Source organism: Pholcus phalangioides, unplaced genomic scaffold (assembly GCF_987345545.1).
Source record: "Pholcus phalangioides strain wild (caught in Gottingen) unplaced genomic scaffold, Ppha-v1.0 ptg000004l_1, whole genome shotgun sequence".
Lineage (NCBI taxonomy): Eukaryota > Metazoa > Arthropoda > Arachnida > Araneae > Pholcidae > Pholcus > Pholcus phalangioides.
Genome location: NW_028301597.1, coordinates 33,413,807 through 33,435,738, shown reverse-complemented (window position 1 = coordinate 33,435,738; position 21,932 = coordinate 33,413,807). Strand labels below are relative to the sequence as shown.

General features: G+C 35.5%; 1 protein-coding gene across 1 annotated transcript in view; it reads left to right on the top strand.

Annotated features, from left to right (window-relative positions):
* Window positions 1–1,732: 1,732 nt before the first annotated feature.
* Window positions 1,733–21,932, top strand: part of LOC149087112 (uncharacterized) — a 33,760-nt gene continuing 13,560 nt past the window's right edge. Inside the window, exons 1-6 of the mRNA XM_089231353.1 lie at window positions 1,733–1,851; window positions 3,853–4,092; window positions 8,254–9,983; window positions 15,992–16,175; window positions 19,824–20,084; window positions 20,388–20,552. Of these exons, the coding sequence (XP_089087479.1) occupies window positions 4,065–4,092; window positions 8,254–9,983; window positions 15,992–16,175; window positions 19,824–20,084; window positions 20,388–20,552 (2,368 nt within the window). The 5' untranslated portion in view covers window positions 1,733–1,851; window positions 3,853–4,064. The remainder of the gene's footprint in view (window positions 1,852–3,852; window positions 4,093–8,253; window positions 9,984–15,991; window positions 16,176–19,823; window positions 20,085–20,387; window positions 20,553–21,932) is intronic.

The following is a 21,932-nucleotide window of genomic DNA, read 5'->3' as shown; positions in this document are numbered from 1 at the left end:
ATTCCTTATAACACTCATTAGTAGCGTGAAGCACTGAGTGGAGATGTAGCAGCCTCCCTTAACTACAGCAATTTTCGCCCTAGTTGGCGTTTTTATATTAAGAGATGGTATGTTTTCATCCCGAAATATACTGAGAAATTGAATTTTCTGGATGTTATGCCGAAACTAATATATGGAAAGAAAAGTGATTTGTTTCTTACAGGGAATCCACAACAGTTCCCCCTGTATACCGGGCAAGGGCGCTAACTAATATGCCAGAGACACACTTTTCAATTACTTATAACTTTTCCAAACATTAGTTTCGGCATAACATCCAGAAAATTCAATTTCTTAGTATATTTCCCGAAAACACACCATCTCTTAATATAAAAACGCCAACTGGGACGAAAATTGCTGTAGTGAAGGGAGGCTGCTGTCTCCACTCAGCCCTTCCACGCTACTAAGGCACCGTTCAAGTATTACATCAGCAAATTTTTAGCCATTTTTAATCCCACTCCCCTACCTCCTAACGCATATGGGTGAGATCAGAAACGTACGCGGAAGGGGGGGGGCAGAGGGAACTCATGCGCCTCTCCCCCCCAGACGAAAAAAAATATTTTTTTCAGCCATATATGGTAAACCCGCAGATCAAATGTGGCCCTCAAGGTTATCTTATGTGGCTTGCCTCCCCCCACCTAATTTTGTAAAAATGAACTAAGCGGCACATTTACAAATCGCTTAAATGACCCGTGGCACAATTCCAGAGCATTTAAGTGGCCCGGGGCACGTTTTCAGATTACTGAAGTAGGCCTCAAAAATCATTTTCACATTCAAAGATCACTTAAAGTAAGCTGCGACACAGTTCCAGAACACTTAAATCATCCGTGGCACATTTAGATATCCTTTGAGTGACATGTGGCACAGTTTTAGAGCACTTAAGCGGACCCCAGTGTGGTTCTACGTCTCTCAAGTTACCCACGGAATATTCCCGGATTACTTAAGTGATGCGTGACATAATTACGGATCACTTGAGTGATACGTGGAGCAGTTTCAGAGCACTTAAGCGGCTCGAACACATTTCCAGAGCACTTTAGTGGCCCGGACACATTTCCAGAGCACTTGAAAGATCCGTGAAACATTTAGAGATCACTAAAGTGGCTCTGTAGGGGACTTGGCAATAGGAAAAATTCAGGTGCCGAATAACTATCCAAAGGGTTTTTTTTCCATTTGGGGCCATTTAAGTATTACGTAAACAGATTTTCAGCCATTTTTGACCCCCTCCCCCCATTGTCAGCAAAACACTGACCCTCCCTCCCTGTCAGCAAAATTTCGTCAGCAGCTTAGAATATTTCATATCTTCAAAAAGGGGGGGGGGGTGGTTGATGACGTAAGCAACCTTCAAACCCCCCCCCCCCCCCGCCCCCTTGTCATCAAATCCGAACCCCCCCCCTCCCCCCGATGCTGACGTAATGACGTAATGTTTCCGTAAATACGGGTTACATGGTCACAATTTCAAAGACGATACCCAAGTGTCCCATTCATCACTGAATATATAGTCAGTTTATTCCCACGTGAAAATTTTGACATTGACCATACAAGTGATATGCATTATATGGATTCATGAAAATAATCTTAAGTTTTCTTAAGTGGGTTTAAAGATTCTGCGCGCCCTTTTGAACAGGTATAGTTTTGATTGAAATCCCAAAAAAAGTCTGTTTTAGTTTCCTTACTGTGAAGTTTACGCCGACCTAATGTGTTCAGTCGGTTTCTTCGGAAACGAAGACTGTTTGGCAAGTTGGAACGAGTGCAAAGTGCTATTTTTATCGCCGTTTATTCATTTATTGAGATGGAAAATAATTAATCGTTAGAAAGGTAAACACTATTGAGATAATTTAATTTTTAAGTTTACGATTTAACTTGTTTTTATTAAAAAAGAACCCGGTTCTCCGTTACAATCGAGTCCGCTTGTAACGAAATCGGGTATTACGAAGTATCGGCTATAACGAATTTCTGTCCCAGTGAATATGCAATACCAAAATTGTGTTAAAATATCGTTTATAGCGAATTGCCTTGCTTATGAATATCAGAAGTTTCTGCCGAGAATGTAATTTTTTCTTATTATTAAGTTCCATTAAAATCAAAAGTTCTTCAGAAACAAAGTCTGAATGTGAAGTACTGCTCAATCATTCCGAGAAAGGCTATGGGTGTGCTCTGTCAGCGCCATTTATAGCTAGAATACAATTTCTAGCTACAGATAGAGGTAGTCACTCGTTTGGCTTAGGACAGGCCCGTCTTAAGAGTATCATGGGCCCCCAAGCCAATTGATTTTTCTGAGGCCCTTACCAAACAAATTTTCCAAAATTTCAACTACATCTCATTTTTGTGAGGCCCCTCTTCACTTGAGGCCCTCGGGCCGTGCCTGGGTGGGCCCATGCCGTAAGACGGCACTGGGCAGAGATGGATTTTTCTCAAGTTTGAGGTGGGAATGCATTCTGATTTCCCCGAGTTAAAAGTCTCACCACAAAGAGCAACAGGCCTACAACGGTACAAATATTCAATCATTACACTCCATCCATAGTTAGAAAAACGACAGCAAATGGCAGTGTAATAACATGCATTACACAGAAACTGCAGTTTGCTTCACAACACATACATGCACATTTTCCAGCATGGTCCAGGTCTTTTTCGACCACATGCTAAAATCTCTTCATTGAGGCAAAGCAGCCTCAATGATCTGGTTGAGAGGAGGAGGTAATTTGTGCTGTCCCCAGACTTCAGTTGTTATGAGTAAAAGAAACAAATTTGGTGCCAACGTCAATTTTTTAGTTGCCTTGGGGCCTGGGATTTGTCCAGTCCCGTAATAAAGAATCATTTCAAAACACTGAACAGGCACACACCAGGACAACCTGCCTCTGATATGGGCGACACCCCCTAAGAGCTGTGATGCATACTTTGTTAACTACTGATTTAATATTTCATTCAAACCCTATTGTGAATATCATTAATATTTATGACATACATGAATAAATTTCATTTTAATTATAATTAAATTCTCAAATCTATCTGAAGAACACCTCTAGTCTGCGGACCATAAGTTGAGAGGCAATTTTTTCAAGTATATATACTTGAAAAATTGTCTCTCATGATAAATACTCATGTTTGAATAAGAGAAATATATTTCTCTTATTTAAACATGAGTATTTATCATGTAATGAATATATATGACAGGGTTCAAGCTGCTGATCGCCATTGTGCTAAATCGTACCAAAGTATTTCATTTGGCAAATACATAAAAGATCGAATTTGCCAAATCATGAGTATCCATTTGGTCTCTTTATGGTCAAATTGTCCATTTTACATAGTTGTTTTGGAATTTGAATTTTGTGACGAGGTCAGTTTGGCTTAGGTTCTCTCTAATTTGGCTACAACTTTTTCCATCTAATCTGCTAAATCACTAGAATTGATAAAAAGTCACGGAGAACCCTGATATATGGGTATACATTCTTTATTTGTAATATCAAATAATCGGGCATTACAGAGGTTTTTCACACGCACGCACACAAAAATTTGTTATATCTGGGCTCCACTGTATTAGCTGTAGATGTAGTATGCAATGGGTTTTTTCATTTAAAAAAAACCATATTTATTTAATAATAATGGACATAATACTAAGAAAACAGGCTAGGTAGCATTTCTTAGCATTTCTGTCTTTAAAATCACAAACTAAAGACAGAAATACTACACAAACCAGACGAAACCATAAAAATGACAAAATAATGATTTTTTGGGTGCTTATATCTTTAGTTAGTCACATACTTCATGCCTTTTTTATGATCCCTCAAACTCATTTTTTCCTTCTTGCAAATTTTGCAGGTCTATGATTTTTACTGGGATTTTGTCATGAAGATTGGGCGGTCATTCCATCAGTCCATGCATGACTTAGGAAAAATGAAGAATTCAAAACTAGTAAGCGAAGTCCACTCTCATTAAAACCGAAATCAAGATCCATGGAATTATTGCGTCTAAGAGAAAAAAATGGGGAATAAAGTTGAAAAGCCACTTGTTTGTTGGTTTTGCTGCTCTATATGTCTCTCCTGAATCATCAGCAGGAAGGTTGGTAATCGTTCATGAAATGATAAAATGTCTGTGTATGTGTTTGATACTTTAATTTATTCTCCTACTTTTAAACATTCAGTATGGTTTTTTTTCTTTGACCATGAGGAAAACTCATTAAGTTATGCAATCGAGCATTCTTTTGTTGATATCAGATTTGTAAAAAGTCCTAAAAAAAACAACAGTTAATGCATACTGGTCAATAAACTGCATCAAGAAATTATTCAGATGGCTTTATAACATATGTATGTGGACCAAATATAAGCCAGAATTTCATTTCAGAAGAGTAGGGGTGTTGATGGTTGTCTCTCTCTGATGGTTACTGCCGCTGGTTTGAATATTTGAAATGTATTACCTTTTGTCTGCAGCAATCCGCTTCTGCACTCAGTAGCACAATGAGTGTAAAAGAAGTATAAAAATATGTTGCACTGCACATTATTATAAAAAAAATATTTCTAAAGAAGGCTTAAAACCATGTGAAATTTTAGGGCTCTATGCAGAGTTCAGGGAAGAAACACTCTAAGACAGTGGCTCCAGGGGTGGGAAATCTGCTCAATTGTTACAAGTTGCTACAATTTCAGACATTTGCTACATTTTGCTACAAAAACACTGAAATTCTTCAATTCGGTGCCACCTTGCGAAAAAAACAAAATTTTCCTTGAAGAAACTGAAGTTGCATCACAATGGACGCTGACTTTTCGATAACATCATTTGTCTTCCCCGCAATTTGATTTTTTGGCCCACAAATGAAATTAGATTGAGGGCCCCCCCTCCCCAGGATTTGGCGGCCCAGGCTTCCGACTAAGTCAAATATGAATTCTATGAAGAAACATTTTTTTCCAAACATTGGATATAATGACCTCCTAATATAACATTCATTTTCTGTGGAATGATAGGGCAATGTCATTGTAATGCACATTGCCTGTATAAATAATAAAAAATGGATGATATCTGGTAGAACGTAATATTTTTATCTTAATATGCTTCTGGCAATCATAATATCAAACTATGCAAATTGGGGTCAAACTAAATGAATTGCGGCTCATCTGCAGAACAATGAAAAGCCTTAAATCACTGTTTCCATCTATTTTTTTATGAAAAAAATTGACTCGTTCAATTTGTGCATTCCTTACTTTTATTATTTGTCTATTTTCCCTGACTGGCTGTATTTGACGAAACATTCGTGTATCCTTTAACAGAATAGAAAAGTTTGCAAAAGAATGTATTATCGCACTGGAAAAACAGATCAAACAAACACAAATCTGTCTTCACGTCAGGAGTTGCGATGCAAAGCTGTCGGTAAATTCAGGGTCTGTGATCATGGAAAAGTTACAGAATCCCTGAAAAGTAACGAAATGAGAAAAGGGTCACGAAATAAGTGAATACCTATAATTTTTAATCACTACATTAAATACCTTAGAATTTCTAATACATATTTTAAGAATGACCCCGCAAAACAAGTAGGTAATGAACAAGAGCAAACTCAAAAAGAAGCACTTATCAATTTAAATATGAAATGGGTAAATTATAGTGAAAGAAGCAAGATCAAACGTTCAAAAATGCTTGAAACTGAAGAGAACAAAAGCTCTGCTTAGACTTATATCAGCGGCAAAAACAAGAAAAATAATTACTTTCCTAATGAGTGTTTCAAGTCTCTCCTGTAGTGATTTTTCTTTAAATTAAGGATTACTAAAGTGTTTACTAAGTGTTACTAAAAACACTGATTTTGAAATTATTTTTGAAATCTGAAATACCATGTGTTAAAAATGTGTCTATGTTAAAAGCCTCTCATTTGTTGATATTTTAGAGAATGTAAAAATATAAATATCAAGAAGTCTCTCAAAATTCTTTTATGATTTAAAAATTAAAAAAAAACAAACAAACCAAAACCAAAATTTATTCTAGGGAGGAATCTTTACGCATTTTCTGTCTTGGGGGCCGCCTTTCTTCTGTTGAGTTGAAATAACACTGTTTGTTAAAGTAAAAAGTAATCCTGTGTACGCTACTGCATATATGTGTATAAAAAGTGTATTTTATTTATATGTATTTATAAGTGTTACAAAATTGATAAATGCTGCTACAAAAATAATTTTTCCTGCTACAAAAATCAAATTTTAATTTTTCATCACCGTGGTTCTCAACCTTTGGGAGCCCATGGCCAGTTGATTTTGTTTTTGTGAGTGCAAGGTCCTGTCATACACATGACTAATGGGGAATGAATGTGTAAAAATGAAACAGTGGACAACTCATGGCCTGGTTTGACTGATATCAGGGCCTGGCATTTGAGGAAACACTGCTCTAAAACACTTAGGTGTAGCTTGATATAAAAGTTTCAACAGGACATGATACACAGTAAAAAATGAGCTCCAGCAAGAACATGAAACAAACAAAACTCTGACAACATAAATACGTTAGGACCCACATATACACTGCGAGCACATAATCTGGAATGTACTGATTTGTCAGAAATTCTGCAGAGGAACTTATTCTGAGTGGGAGCCCGAGAGATTCAAAAATTTTATTGTACAGTATTTAATTTCACATCACATTAGGTAACACATGCACAAAATATTCTGGTATGTGCTGACTCATTAGAAAATCCTTTACAGAGGGGTCTTCAATTGTAGGCCATATATTATGACATTGTAGCCATGCCTGCGGGTGACTAAGCTATACAAAGGTTTCTAACATCTGGCTGATGCGAAGGGGAATTCAGGAACAAAAATTCAACTGTATCTCGAGAGAATCAACCCCATGTCCTCTCACATGCCGGTTGAGCGTGCCCTAACCTAGATCACCATGCTACAAAGGCAGCAAACCTCTTTTCTTAGAGCTTGTATGCGCGTAATGGGACTGTACATGAACAGTCAGACGTAATTCCCCAACAGCTCGTAATTGCTGACACTGCCACCAGATGGCTATTTATCTGAAGATGTCACTTTCCGCTATTTATTCAAAAGTTTTTAATATCTGGGTGATGAGAAGATGAATCCAGGAAAAAAAATTTAAGTGCCTCTACACAAGGAATCAAGCCCATAGAGGACACTTCCAATGTTGATCCACATTGTTATCACCTTCATATATCTAAAAAAATCTATTATGATTCCTAACACTTTTGCAGTCACTAAACTCATGATTGACTGAACTCCTATTATCCCTTCACATTTGCATAGGTGTCAATTTGCAAGGTCTCCAATTTTTCAACCTTACTAAAATCTTCCACTCGGAACCCAGATTCTTCTAATCTTTTGGATTTTTATAAAAAAATTCCTAAAAATCTTCAAATTGTGCTTCACTTGAATGAAAAATGCCTAAAAAAATATTCTTTCTGCCCTTGCAACTCCAGGCTGACCACGTTTTCTCAGGAAAAATATGATCAATTTTATTTGAAGTGCAAAAAATCTGTAATTGTCACAAAATATGATGTCAAAATCAAGCAAATCATTGCTAAAAAAAATCTGAACAGCAAAAAGTACAGGAATATCCCAGAAAAAAAGGGCCATGTGGTCATCAAACGAAATCCCAAAAATCCTCAATTTTCCCTCCTTTTATTTGTATGACATGTTTTCTTCAGTGTGAAATCTTTCATCATATGATAAACTACAGATTTTTCATCTGGGAATTGGCACCTATGCATTTGAGCTTATTCTTTGCATGTCTTTTTTTGTAAGGATCCATCACGTTGCTTCACACCATGACTTAAATGCTAATGTTCAATCTGTGTGACAGACAGATCTCTTGGGAGGGGGGCACATTACTACTGCTTCACAAAGAGACCATGTTTGACCATATCCCCCATCGATTAAAATGTAAAATGTCTTGTTTTAAAACTATTCATGAAGACTGCAAACTTAAATTCCAGAAACAGAATCGGGAGGGGGGGGGGGGAAGAAACTTAGTGACTGATAAATAAATAATTTTACTGGTAATAGAATTCTTTTGGAGAATCAGTGCCTTTCTTTTATGTATGTATATTTAAAAGAATTAGTTATTTTAGTCCTCTTTTATACTTCAGAACTTCTGAATATTATTATCTTGTACCATTCTGATACGTGATGTATTTGTTGTGAAATAAATCAATGTGTTTCAGTCTCTTATAATTTTTCTTCAAGTAAAACATTAACAACTGAATATATATATTTTTTCTGATTTTTATTTCAGTGATAATGTCATCGACAATTAACTTCAGAATCTATTTTCCTCCTTCACGGCAAGCACATTCAGAATCGGATCCTATTTCACATGTGCCAAAAAAGATGGCGGCCATGGCAGTTAAACTTGGTTCTTATGGGTTCATTGTGAAAAGTGAAGAAGTCCTCAACATGAAAGATGACAGATCATTTCCTCAAATCACTGGATCTCAAGTTTCTGTAAAGACCGAGACTTGTTTCCAAACAACTAAAAAAGCATATTTCAAATTGATTGATTTGTGGAAAGACATAACAGAGGGCTTCGAAGCTGATGATATGCCACAGCTTGTTATGTCAGTATTGGAAGCTTTTGTTCGGACATGTGTTCCTCAACATCTGGGTGTTCTGTGCGTTACTACTGAATTTGGAGTGTTGCCATTTAGTGGGACCTTTATCACTTACACTGAAAATATTGCTAATAAATGTCAAGTATGCATTGACTTCTATCATGATGAAAAAAAAATAGAAATAAAACTTTACGAACTTAGCAATCGCAAGAAACAATGCAATTCATCTGAATCAAAAGGATGTGAAAAGATTTTATTGCACTATGACAGTATAAACAAGATTATCATAACACAGGGAAAAACTCATGACCACATGTATCTTGTCTTGATACATCCCCCGCTACTCTTCTTGGTGGAGGAGAAACACAGAAAACTGTTTGAATACAGAGTATGTGAACTGAGTTACCTGCCTGCTGGAATCGTTGGTAGATCAAATGTTGTTCACCTCACTCTGCCCCTCAACCATTCTAAAGAAATCATCAGTCGGATCCGTAATCGGTGTTACGAGTTACCTGTTATGTATGGCCAGATTAAGAACAGGGTTTTTGAAGAGTTGCCACTTGTGCCCAATGTAGAGTTTTCTTATTTCTCTTGCAGTTATATGTTTAGCGCTTTGGTTAACAGAAATTTCTTTGTAGCTGAGCAACTTAGGAGAGAATCACTTAGTAATAATGTTTCTGATTGGCACAACCCATCTTACTTTGCGGATGAACAATGCCTCGAGCAAGCATTGACTGATATTTACTTTGCTGTCGATTGCGGAAATCTCATAAATTTTAGAAGTGCTCTCACTGTATTATACAACTTTCATAGCAAAAAGGAAAAAAATGAGAGGGAGATTTTCAAAAGAGACTCCATGGGAAAACTGCGCAAAATTCGAAGAGTTGTTATCACTCCTACAAGACTGATGCTTTTGCCACCTGAACTCATGTTTGAAAACCGTGTTCTAAGAAATTTCAATTCAGAATATGCTCTCAGGGTTGTATTCCGAGATGATAATATCACTCCTCTCAGTTTTTATGCGACAAATGCTGATGAAGCTATTTTCATAAACGCTATCAAGATCCCATTAATGAATGGTTTGAAAATAAGTGATAGAAATTATGAGTTTCTTGGATGGTCAAATTCTCAGATCAGGGACCATGGAGTTTGGATGTATGCTAAAGATGATAAAGGATATGATGCATATGATATAAGGCGATGGATGGGTGATTTCTCTCACATTCGTTGTGTAGCAAAATTCATGTCTCGAATGGGACAAGTTTTCACACAAACTGAAGACACTGTGTCTGTACCCCTCCTCAGCAGTATGGTGAGAACTGAAAATGACATAGAGTATGGACGTGATCCAGGTAATAAGCCATACTGTTTCTCAGATGGAGTGGGGAAGATATCTGAGAACCTTGCCAAAAAGGTAAAATATGTGTTTTTGTTCTGAGCTGAGCATTTTTTGAAAATCAGAACAATGCTAAGCCTTAAGTTCAAGTGCAGTGGAACCTCGACCTGTTATGTACTTTTGCGAGTGGTCCAAGTTAGAGGAGCAAAAAACCTTTGTTCAATAACTTATGAGCGAATATTCAACTCACAAGCATGAAACCATGAGGAAAATTCATAATAGATTCATTCAAATTATAAAAGATTGAGTGGTTTCAACAAGTCAATGCGGAAAGACAGACTGTACTGCATACTATATTTGTCTAATAATTAATTTCCCTTGACATAGTCTTGGAAAACTGTACTGGTACAAGTATGTATTTATCTCAAACTCTACTTTTATTTCACACAAAATACACTTCCCTCTACCATGTTGAATGATTTTTTTTTTCTGTATGTTTTGGCGGTGTGTATGTAGTCTCCATTATTTTGTGAAAAAAAAGTTCAATTCAAGATACAAGAATTTCGTAATGTGAATAACTTTCAGCGTGAATCAATCCTAAAGGTCGAGGTACCCTGACTTGATTATTGTATGCATATATATATGTACCAGTCTTTTACTGCTGTCAATCGTCATTGCACGAAATCACTAAAAAATGTTTCCTTTGACAAGTAAATGAAAAGCATACTTTTTTGGGTGATTCGCCAATGTTTCAAAAGACCTTGTAAATTTTTTTTGACTAAACTTCTCATTTGGTTTTGTGTTTTTTTTGTCTGATTAGCCTAATTGCTACAATTAATTAGTAGCCAGTGGGAACCCTCATATACTCCTACACTGCTTATATCGGTAGTGATTTTATGCAAAATTTTCAAAAACATATAAAAGTTTGAAAATTCAGTTTATCTCTACTTTTTCTTTGAATTTTATGTCCATTTTAACATTGTTCAACTGGAGTGCATCAAAAATCTGTATAATTTAATCTGAATCTTTTTGTTGTTATTAAGGGCATGGAAAGTATCTGAAAGTTCAGATCATAATTCATTAATGGAAGTATATTTTCTTGATATAGCATAAGAATGCAAGAATGATTAGCAAAATTTATAAAAAAGTTTCCATGAGGGAATGATCATGAACTGTTTCTGTAAATCGGGCTTTGGACATGGTCAAGAAATCCTGAAGTGATGCTGATTCCAGAACATTGAAAATCAGTTATTATAATTATTAAACTTTGGTGAATAGTTTCATAACTGATGATAAAGTTTTAATGATTGATAATTATTATTTTATGGATGTTAATGATTATGTTGCAATTTGTAGTCATTTTACTGATCCAGGATATATTAATAAGATTATTTGAATTTTGGATAATTTGAACTTTTTTTCTAGTGAATTTGGACTTCAAATTAACCAAATTTGACTGCATATTGCATCTATAATGACAAATCCTTTATAACTACATTCCTCTTGTCCCTTGAGTATATGTTTCACTGTATGAAAAATAGAACATTCACTATTTGTTTATAGTAGTGAATATATCAACAGTGTTACTTCACTGGTTTCCATAGCTTAAGCATCAAATGCAAAAGCCATGATAACCATACTAAATGTCAATTCAAAAAAAGGAAACTCATGAATGTGTCAAGTGTCTGGAAAAGTTAAGCGGCATGGAGGAATGATATCCAAAAGAATGATGCTGGGATAAATTTCATGATACGACATGATACCAGGGGTATTTAAGTAGCCAGTCTTTCATCTGTGTGTTTAGGTTGATAAAAATAGTTCAAGATTGCCAATTTGTTAGAATGGAATGCTCTCATGCCAACATTCGCCAATGAAGTTACAGCCAGATCCATTAGCTGACTTAAAATAGGCCGGAAGCAGACAGACGTTGTTTGCTCCTTGAAGAGGGAACTTATAAATTTTTGACACACACACAGTCATGTGTGAACTAGATTCAAAATCTGTGAAGGTCTGTACTTTCATGGATGAGCTACTGTTCTGTTTTGTTGAATTGTTCCTGACATGTTAAATCTAAAGAGAGTCAAATACTTGCTAGCTTCCATGTAATATGCAGGAAAGAGGAACATGTATGAATGGAGCAGTATGCTTCAAATGACTTAGAATGTATGCCACCTTAAAGATATATCCTCAGATGGCCACAGTAACCTCTATGATTTGCCTGCCACATGAAACCCTTGGGAAAGTATCAAGGAGATATTTTGGATCCTTTTCTTCGTCTGTATTTGGCCATAGTTGTCAATACATTTGTATTGCTTTTATATAATACCTATCCCTCTCCCCCCACCTTTGACACAGCTCACCTAGTGGAGCTATATGTTAAAAATAGAACTGCAGGGTCCCTTTGAAACAATATTTTATATAGCATGACAGATGCTCTTGAGAGGGGCATTGCTGACCTATAACCCCCCTCCCATATCATTACAAGAGTCTAGAACTGTTTTAAATGAACAGTGGGATGTTCACATGTTACTAACTGACCACTTAATTAACAGCGAGCAAAATTGCTGTAGGTCTTGTATTGCTATTCCAAGGTGATCACACTCCCTGTTGGAGTATCGGTACTACTTAACTGCACCTTGTATATAGCCTATTCCTCTGCGGAATTTACTGTTGAAGTACTATTTTAACTATACATTTAATTTTGGTATCCTTTTTTCAGACTTTTTATGCTTGTGTTGTCAGTGCAAAATTTAATGGTTTGTTTCGCATGTTTTTCTGTTTCCTATAGTGTGATAAAGACTATCATAAACTTTTATCAAAATTGGATGTATACAGTTAGAGAGTTGGGCCTATAATGATTTTTCTATTTGTTGTTCAAGTTATGAAAACCAGTTTAGTCATATATTCAAGTGAATAGTGGGTTAAGAGAACAATTTTTACTAGTCCTTTTCCATTTCTATACACTGATGTGAGAAAAATCGGACATGTAGATACGTTTTCAGTTGAAAAAAAAACTTTTTAATTGGATGCGCTCATTGTTAGTGAAAAAATCTTCAAACACAATCAAAATGACACAGAGAAAACTGAATATTTTCTTGTCCACCTATTTATGTGCAGAAAGGATGTTCCTTGTGAAATTTACATGTAAGAAGCTGTATATGGGTCATTCCCAAAAAAAAAGTGTACAAACCGTTTCCGAGACTTTGTAATTATTTTTACAAAATTTCAGGGTACTCTGGTTGTAATTTTAATTTTCTTCTAGTTCTTCATTTAATTCTTTCTCATGTGGTACTTCTTAATTTGTTTCAGATGGTATCTGACTTAAAAAAAATCATTGTTTGTAGCAAAAACCAAAATCTGGCTGTCCCAGCTTCAAAAAAGTGTTAAACAAAGAACTTTGGAATTTTTTTTTCAAAAAACTTGGAATCGCGTTTTATATATGTGCCATAGATGAATAAAACTGACAATAAAATTTTGAAATTTTTTTTTTCTTATGAAAAACTATTTTATTGTTTGTGTCCCAAATTTTTTTCCTATTTTAAAATGTCCACTCTGTTATGGTCATTCGAGAAATATATTTTTATACTAGATTAAATCTGATAACACTTTTGAACTCATCGAAAGCTTACTTTTAATGCTTAGTCAACAATTTTGGATTTAACTTTTGCAAAATGACTTTGTTGACTTTCTTTCATGTTGTCTTTAGTACCAGATTCTTCTCTGTCAGATGTCCACTCGGTTACGTCATTATCATAAATAATTACAATTTTTTTTCCATCTATATCATCAAAGGATTGTGTATGGAGATATGCTTCAAAATATAAAAAAAGTTTTCATCAATCATTTAAATTTAAAATGAAAAAAAATAATAATTTATGCTAATTTGTCCACTCTCTGTTAGTCTTCGAATAACTCAAGCAATGCAACAGAATGGAAACTATGATTTAAAGTAAATTTTTTTAAATTAAAAGGTTTTTGAAAGTTTAAATTGAATTTGATAAGTTATCTACTCAATGTAAACCCTTTACCACATTCTCCATCATGTTATTTTTTCATTAAATACAAAAGTAAAGTAGTACAGATCGTTAAAAGCACTGAAAGACACAGATCCAGGGAGATCAGTCGTAAGGGGCATTTTAGTATGAGTAAAGGTCGTTATATGACAATACATTCAGTATTTTATGGGACAGAACCATTATCTTCCTATATTATTTTGGTTTCCAGGTTCTACTCTCCATTCCACTCTGGATCACTAATGTGAGAGGCATAAATGCGAGATTTATACCAAAGTCAAATTACTATTCAATTTCAACAAAAAAACTTTGAAATAAAAGAAAAATCATCCTGATGATATAATGTACAGCTGAGCAAGTCCAGTGTCCACTTTGACCAGGTTTTAATAATTTTACTAGACCAAAATTCAAACTACGAGGGGGGGGGGGTGGACGTGTTTTTAGAATTTGGTCATGTGGGTGGGATGTTTTCCAAAGGTCATAAGAAGAGTTTCTGGGTCACCTATCACATTTTGTATATAATTTTTGAGAAAATAAAAGTGAATTTGCATGGCCTATTCGGAATATTTGAAATAGCTTTCTCTCAGTTAAACATTTCTGTGCACTCTTTCTGCAGTTCCACTGTTACAATGGTGTCCACTCTGTTACGGGAAGCATTTTTGCAGTTCACAGGCAGAAAAATTTAACTACACTTTAAACCAAGATGTTAAACTATTAATAACCAACCCATTGTCTGTCAGAAATAAAAGGTTTTGATTTTAAGTAGCTAAATATACAGGGTAATTCAGAAAAGATGGGAAAACTTTTAAGAGATGATAGTACACACCAATATAAACAATTGCCATCAAAGAATGCGTGGTCTAACATGGAAATCCAAAAACGCTAGCATGTTTTGAAATGCCCGCTCTGAAAATATTGAAACCGCATACTGGTTGAAATCTATTGGGAAGAAAAGAAAACACCATGCATGCAAATATATAACGTGGGGAAGAAGAAACTGTGTACAAATCTATGTCACAGTGAACAAGAGGCACAGATGCCAGTCCTGTGAAGTTATTCCAGCGCGCAACCGTTTTAACAGTTGTAATGTATGGGATAATAGCACACTTTAGTAACACTGAAAAAGCAGACATGCATTTTCATTTATGGAGCTGCAAACAGAAGTACCACAGAGACAGCACGAATGTAAGGCGAGTGTTTTTCCCACAGGCGGTTGCGCAATCCGAAAACATTTGCATGCTTGCATCAGCAGCGGTGTGAAATGGGGGTTGGCATCTGCATCTTTTATTCACCATGACACAGTTTTGCATATGGTTTCTTCTGCCCCAGTTACATTTGCATGCATGATGCTCTCTTTCTCTCGATACATTTAAACAGGAATGCTGTTTTAACATTTGCGGACAGCTGTTTGGAAATGCGCTAGCACGTTTGCATTTCATTTTAGACCATGCATTCTTTGATGAAAATTGTTTTTTAGTACTATACCACCTCTCAAAGTTTTTCCAATCTTTTCTGAATCACCCTGTGTGTAAAAAATAAACTTTTCCATTTCGAAAAAATCATGAGAAACCATCAAAACGACAGAAAGAAAAAGTAAAAAAAAATTGTAAACTGCCTTTTTTAGCATATGTGTGAGAAATAAGCTGAGTTCAATATTTTAAGAGATCAAAAAACAGCAGAAATAATAATAATTTTTTTACAGTCATTTGTTTTCGCAACAGAATAGACAAAATCCATGATTTTCTGTCATAAAACCCGAACTATTGCTACAAAATAAAAGTGAAATATATTTATGAAATATTAAGCTTCAAGTCATTGGCTATAATTTGAGATCAATTTAATTTTGAAAATTCAACTTTGAATTTTTCATTTCAAAAATGTAGTGTGTACACTTTTTTTTGAGACTGACCCATATATGCAATTTTATAATGTGTGGATAAGCAATTTTACTGTATTTTTGCATTTTACGGACATACTGCTTTTATACTACGCTTTCAGTTCACTTTCAGAGGTTTGACTGAATTTTACAAAAATTATATAGTCATGTTTTCCATGTTCAATATTTTCTTCCAGGTCCATGATGCCCTAGGACATGATAAACTTTGTAGTGCATTCCAGATTCGTTATGGTGGTTACAAGGGCATGCTTGTGACTGACCCAACATTAAAAGACGCTGATATAGTTTTTCGAAAGAGTATGAAAAAATTTGATTCACCAAACAACACTCGTTTAGAAATTGCAAGAACTAGCTGCCCAGGTATTTAAATTCAATATGTTTTTGTAGTCTAACTTGCTCTGGCATTTCTTTACATGAAGTCTGCGGTTTTTTATGCTTCAACTTCACATTCATTTTTGAATACAATTGAACCTGTATGTGACAGATGTTGTACGAGAAGGAAATATGCAGTTGACTCTGGACTATCCTGCCTAAGTGTGTGCTGGATGACAGAAAAAACAGATAAGCCAAAGTTTTATAATGCTATAATTCCTATCTCCACCTACATATCATCAGAAACACCCTTTTTATAAAAAAACCTGCTTCTATTCATATTTTCTGACCTCGTAGTATAGGCGAGTACTTAACAAATGTTTGTGTTGTTCTAAACTGAATGTACATTTTAAAAATTTATTATAGAATCAATGGTACAAGAATAAACATATTGGACATATTTTAGGTTTTAGGATAAATTCTTTTGTCTACCTTAATTGCAAGAAGCGTAAAATCATATACACTGTACAGTATGAAGTAAAATGCAAGTTTAATTCCTAAAAAATTTATTTAAATATATTTATCGCAAATTTATTTTGCATAATCATTTAATAAAAGTTTGTTTTTGATGAATGATATGAAAGAGGTCTAATATGAAAGAGTCAAAACTCACAGTTTTTAGTTTTTAAAAATCCTTGTAGATGATCGAGGGCTTCTCTTTTTTCAGCCGTATTCCACAACGTAATGAATGTCCTTCCATTTATGGTCTAATCCACGCGGTTTCGAGGTGTGGCTAATGCATTGTGGGGATATTTTAATGGTTGATTTTTCATAGCCACACCCAAAACTGGTTTTTGTTTTGCTTGGAATCACAACAGAAAATTACTATGTATTAATTTTTACTAGACCGGCTAGTACGGAGACTGGATAGCCATGAGCCGCATAGTCAAGAGTCTTCTGTATCTTGAAACAGGCGCAGATCCAGGGAAATGTGTAAATAAGTGGTGTTTAATTGTATAGGTTCATTGGATCATCCAATATTTTATATGGGACCCACCAATTTTCTCCCATATTTTTTTGCTCTTGGGAGGGGCAATCATGCCCCTCTGGATCCGCACTTGTCTTGAAGAAAATCAAAAGATAGTTCCCATAGATGATTTGTGCTTTGATATGTACCTTTTATAAAATGAAAATCTGTCTAAAATGGAATATTATTTTAGTCTCTTCACGTTCAGTTTCATTCATACAGCAGCGGTTCTCAACCGGTGCTCCGCAGAGCCCTTAAGGCTCTGTGTGCACTCTCCAGGGGCTCTGCAGTCGCTCAAAGAAAATATAAAAACAACAGTTAATTTGAAAAAAAAATTAATATTTTTAAATAATAAAAATGAGTAGAAATGAATAAATAAAAAACTGGTCTATGGGGCTCCGCCACAGAAATTACATACCAAAAAGGGCTCCGTGGGTCAAGAAAGGTTGAGAATCGCTGTCATACAGGTTTCACTGTATTTAAAAAACATAAATATTCAAATTAAATAGAGATGCCTGAGATTTCAAACAGATCATAAAATTTTATTAATTTTCAGAAGTTTTTGAAAAAAAAAAGGATAATTTTTTTGAAAATTTTTTCTGTGCATTTTTGAAGATTGTAATTGCAAGAAGAAATATATACACTGAAGAGCCAAAAAAACTGATACACCTGCCTAATATCGTGTAGGGCCCCGCGAGCCCGCAGAAGTGCTGCAACATGACGTGGCATGGACTCGACTAATTTCTGAAGTAGTGCTGGAGGTAATTGACACCATGAATCCTGCAGGGCTGTCTATAAATCCGTAGGAGTAAGAGAGGGTGGAGATCAGACAGGATGCTTACGTACCTGTCACCTGTCAGAGTCGTATCTAGACGTATCAGGGGTCCCATATCACGCCAACTGCACACGCCCCATACCATCACAGAGCCTCCACCAGCTTGAACAGTTCCCTGTTGACATGTAGGGTCCATGGATTCATGAGGTTGTCTTCATACCTGTACACGTCCGTCAGCTGGAAGCAATCGGAACTGAGACTCGTCAGACCAGTCAACGTGTTTCCAGTCCTCAACAGTCCAATGTCGGTGTTGTCGGGCCCAGGCGAGGCGTAAAGCTTTGTGTCATGCAGTCATCAAGGGTACACGAGTGGGCCTTCGGCTCCGAAAGCCCATATCGATGATGTTTCGTTGAATGGTTCGCACGCTGACACTTGTTGATGGCCCAGCATTGAAATCTGCAGCAATTTGCGGAAGAATTGCACGTCTGTCACGTTTAATGATTCTCGCCAGTCGTCCTGTTCTTGCATGATCTTTTTCCGGCCGCAGCGATGTCGTAGATTTAATTTTTTACCTGATTCCTCATATTCACGGTACACTCGTGAAATGGTCGTACGTGAAAATCCTAATTTCATCGCTACCTCGGAGATGCTATGTCCCATCTCTCCTGCCCCGACTATAACACCACGTTCAAACTCACTTAAATCTCGATAACCTGCCATTGTAGCAGCAGTAACCGATCTAACAACTATGCCAGACACTCGTTGTGTTATATAGGCATTGCCGACCGCAGCGCCATACTCTGATTGGTTCCATATCTCTTTATTTGCATACGCATGCCTGTACCAGTTTTTTTGGCTCTTCAGTTTATATATATATATATATATATATATATATGAAATTGCCAACATATATTCCCAATATATATGTATTGGGAATAAATTCTCTAGAAAAAACTCCAAGCATTAACTTAATTGTGCATCTATATGCACTATAATTTCAATTAACTGAGCATCTGTCAATCTATCTCCATTTACTGAGGCGATTGGCCAGATTAAGGTTGACAGGAGTCTCAAATTCGGGTTTTCGATATGCTTGTCAGTGGGGGCAGCATACTTGAGCTGTTTCATGTTGAAAAGTCAGTGAAGCGAAGAGTTTTGCGATAGGTTGTGTCAGTCCGACAAAAATATTCTTCCTTCTCTCTCTGTTTAATTAGTGTAGTAGACGGAAATAGTGAGAAGGGAAGAAGAATATTTTTCAAACTGATACAACATGGCAATACAAAAACTTGTCATAGAAAATTACAAATTTTAAACATTTTATGAATTGGTGTAGATGATTGAATGAACATAGAATTGTTCAACAGTACATTGTATTTATACAGGTACATATAACATACATAAACAATTTTTAAAAATTGTTAAAGGTGAAATGCAATAAACCCTCACTAACTTGACATCTGCTTATGTGGACATGTTTTTCTATAGTCTTAGGGTGGTGAGTTATCAAGGTTTCAGTGTATATAGTGTAGAACTAATATAAATTAGATTGTTATGTGATTTTGAAGTTTTGAGTACATATGTCCTAATTGTACTGCTGGATTTATTTGAATTTTTTATTTTTATATTTTTAATTGTTTTGTAAAAATTACACAGTGGAACCTCTCGATAATGAAAACACATGGGACCAAAATTTTTGTCATCTAACGGGAGAGTCTGTCAATATATACAGGGAAATACATTCAGGCCCTGTTCCATTGGCTTTAAACTTTTCTGTTGACCGGAGGTGTGAGATAACATTGATTGTCTGCTATGGAAGGTTCCACTGCAATTTAATTATCTTGAGCTTGTTCTGCAATTGCTATTTGCTCATATATCCTTCCTATGTCTGTTTCAGCTCCTCTGCAGTTGAATCGCCCTTTCATTACAATTTTGGATCAAATGGGAGTTAAAACTTCTGTTTTTTTGAAGTTACAAGGTGATATGCTTCGGACATTGACTGATATGTTAGTAGATGAAAAGAAAGCTGCAGAATATCTGCATTTCAAAATGCCTTTGAAGGATTTCAGAATAGATACACTTGCATTTTCTGGATTCCACCTTAATACTGAACCATTCTTTCGAGCCCTTCTCCTTGCTCAACATCGGCACAGTGTTTGTATGTACTTATATGTATGATGTTTTATTTGTCATTTTTGTGGTTGGGAAAAAAATACATTTAAACATTTTTTACTCTGCCCCCTTAATTAAATTTTGAAAGTAAAATCTTATTTCTGTTTCACAACATTTCTCAATTCTTTTTAGTCCTATTATTCGATAATGCAAATGAAAAATCATATTAATTTTTCTAAAATTTTTGTAGGAATTGCTTTTTAGGCCAGCCAATATTGTCTACATTACATTAAATTAGTGTAATAACAAGAGTTTGATTCAAAACCATTTTTTTCCTCTTGTTCTTTAGTGTCATTAAAAACAAAAGCAAATATAGCAATTGATCCTATGAGAGGCCGTAATATGTTGGGAGTGCTTGATGAAACGGCAAAATTACATTATGGCCAAGTGTTTGTACAATTCACCACAGATGTGACAAGTGGTGAAACTACAACAGAGACAACAATATTAAAAGGTGAATAAATATACCTTTTTAATCTCGTGCAGGGTTCCTAGCAACCTGGAATGTCAGGGAAATGGAAAATGGTGGGGGAAAGTCCTGGATAATGTAAAGTATTTGACGAAAAGCAGGGAAAATTTCTGTGGAGGAAAGAAACTGGAACTTGAGATACATTTGGAAGGTTAAGATTTTGAATTTTTTTCTTTTTTTAGGAGTTTTGGTCTGGGAAAATAGAGAAATGATCAAGCAGATTTTTCTGGGAACCCTGTAATATCATGTCAGTAGTAAAAATTTATGTTTAATTTATATTTATTTACATTTTATGTGATATAATTTATAAGTTTTAAATATGTTTAATTTCCAAAGGTGACTATACTGGTATCACTACTCAACACTGATTTTATTCTCAAAGATATTTAATGATTTTAGGATGCTGATTTTAAATTTGGCATTGGTTTTGTCAAATTGGCTCCAGTTTTTGGAGATAAAGTGAAAACTAAGTTTCAATGGTAATACCATAAGCAACGTGCAAATCACAATGAAACTATATGTTATAAATAAACAGAGTAAATCATTTGCGCACAAAGATATTTCAGTGATTTTAGAGTTATTTCGGGGCTCTGATTCTGAATTTCGCATTTGTTTAGCCAAATTGACCCTAGTTTTTGAGATAATGCATACTCTCAAAACTGTGATTTGTATGCTGCTTATGTATTGGCATTGAAATTTTCATTTTAACTTTATCTCAAAAGCAACAGCCAATCTTACAAAACTAATGTCAGATTCGAAATCAGCAGCCCTAATTTACCTTAAAACTATTAAAATTTCCAGAAGAACATGAAAATTTTTTTGCAAAAAAATGGTGGGTATCTATAATCTATAGCAGGGGCGCACAACCTCCGGCATGCAGTTCAAATGCGGCCCAACAAGGGGGCTCCATCCAACCTGTGAAAGGTGTTTTGATAGAAAAGTACCAATGCATACAACACTATAAATACCTGGGCTTAGGTCTGTGATTGGGGGGGGGGGGGGGAGCAGGCCTGTCTGGTACCTCAGGCACTGGACCAGAAGGTGCCGAATTCACCCTTTTACTGCTTCTATATGGCAAGGAGCTTCAAAATACCGGTTTGCCCCAGGTGAGTGTAGTTGGTTGTAGCCCTGGCAGGGCTGACCATATTTTTGTAAAAACATGGGAAATCAAGATCCATGCAGAATATCACAAATTATTGCATTTGTCAAATGCAAATAAAAGTGCTAATTACAGCTGAAAAAATTGTCAAAGGTAATAAAGTTGACATCTATTGCTAAAATTGCCAATTGCGGAAAATAGAGGGTTACTGCAACTCATAATGGGCGAAAATATATTTCACCAAAAAAAATTATGTGTTTGACAAA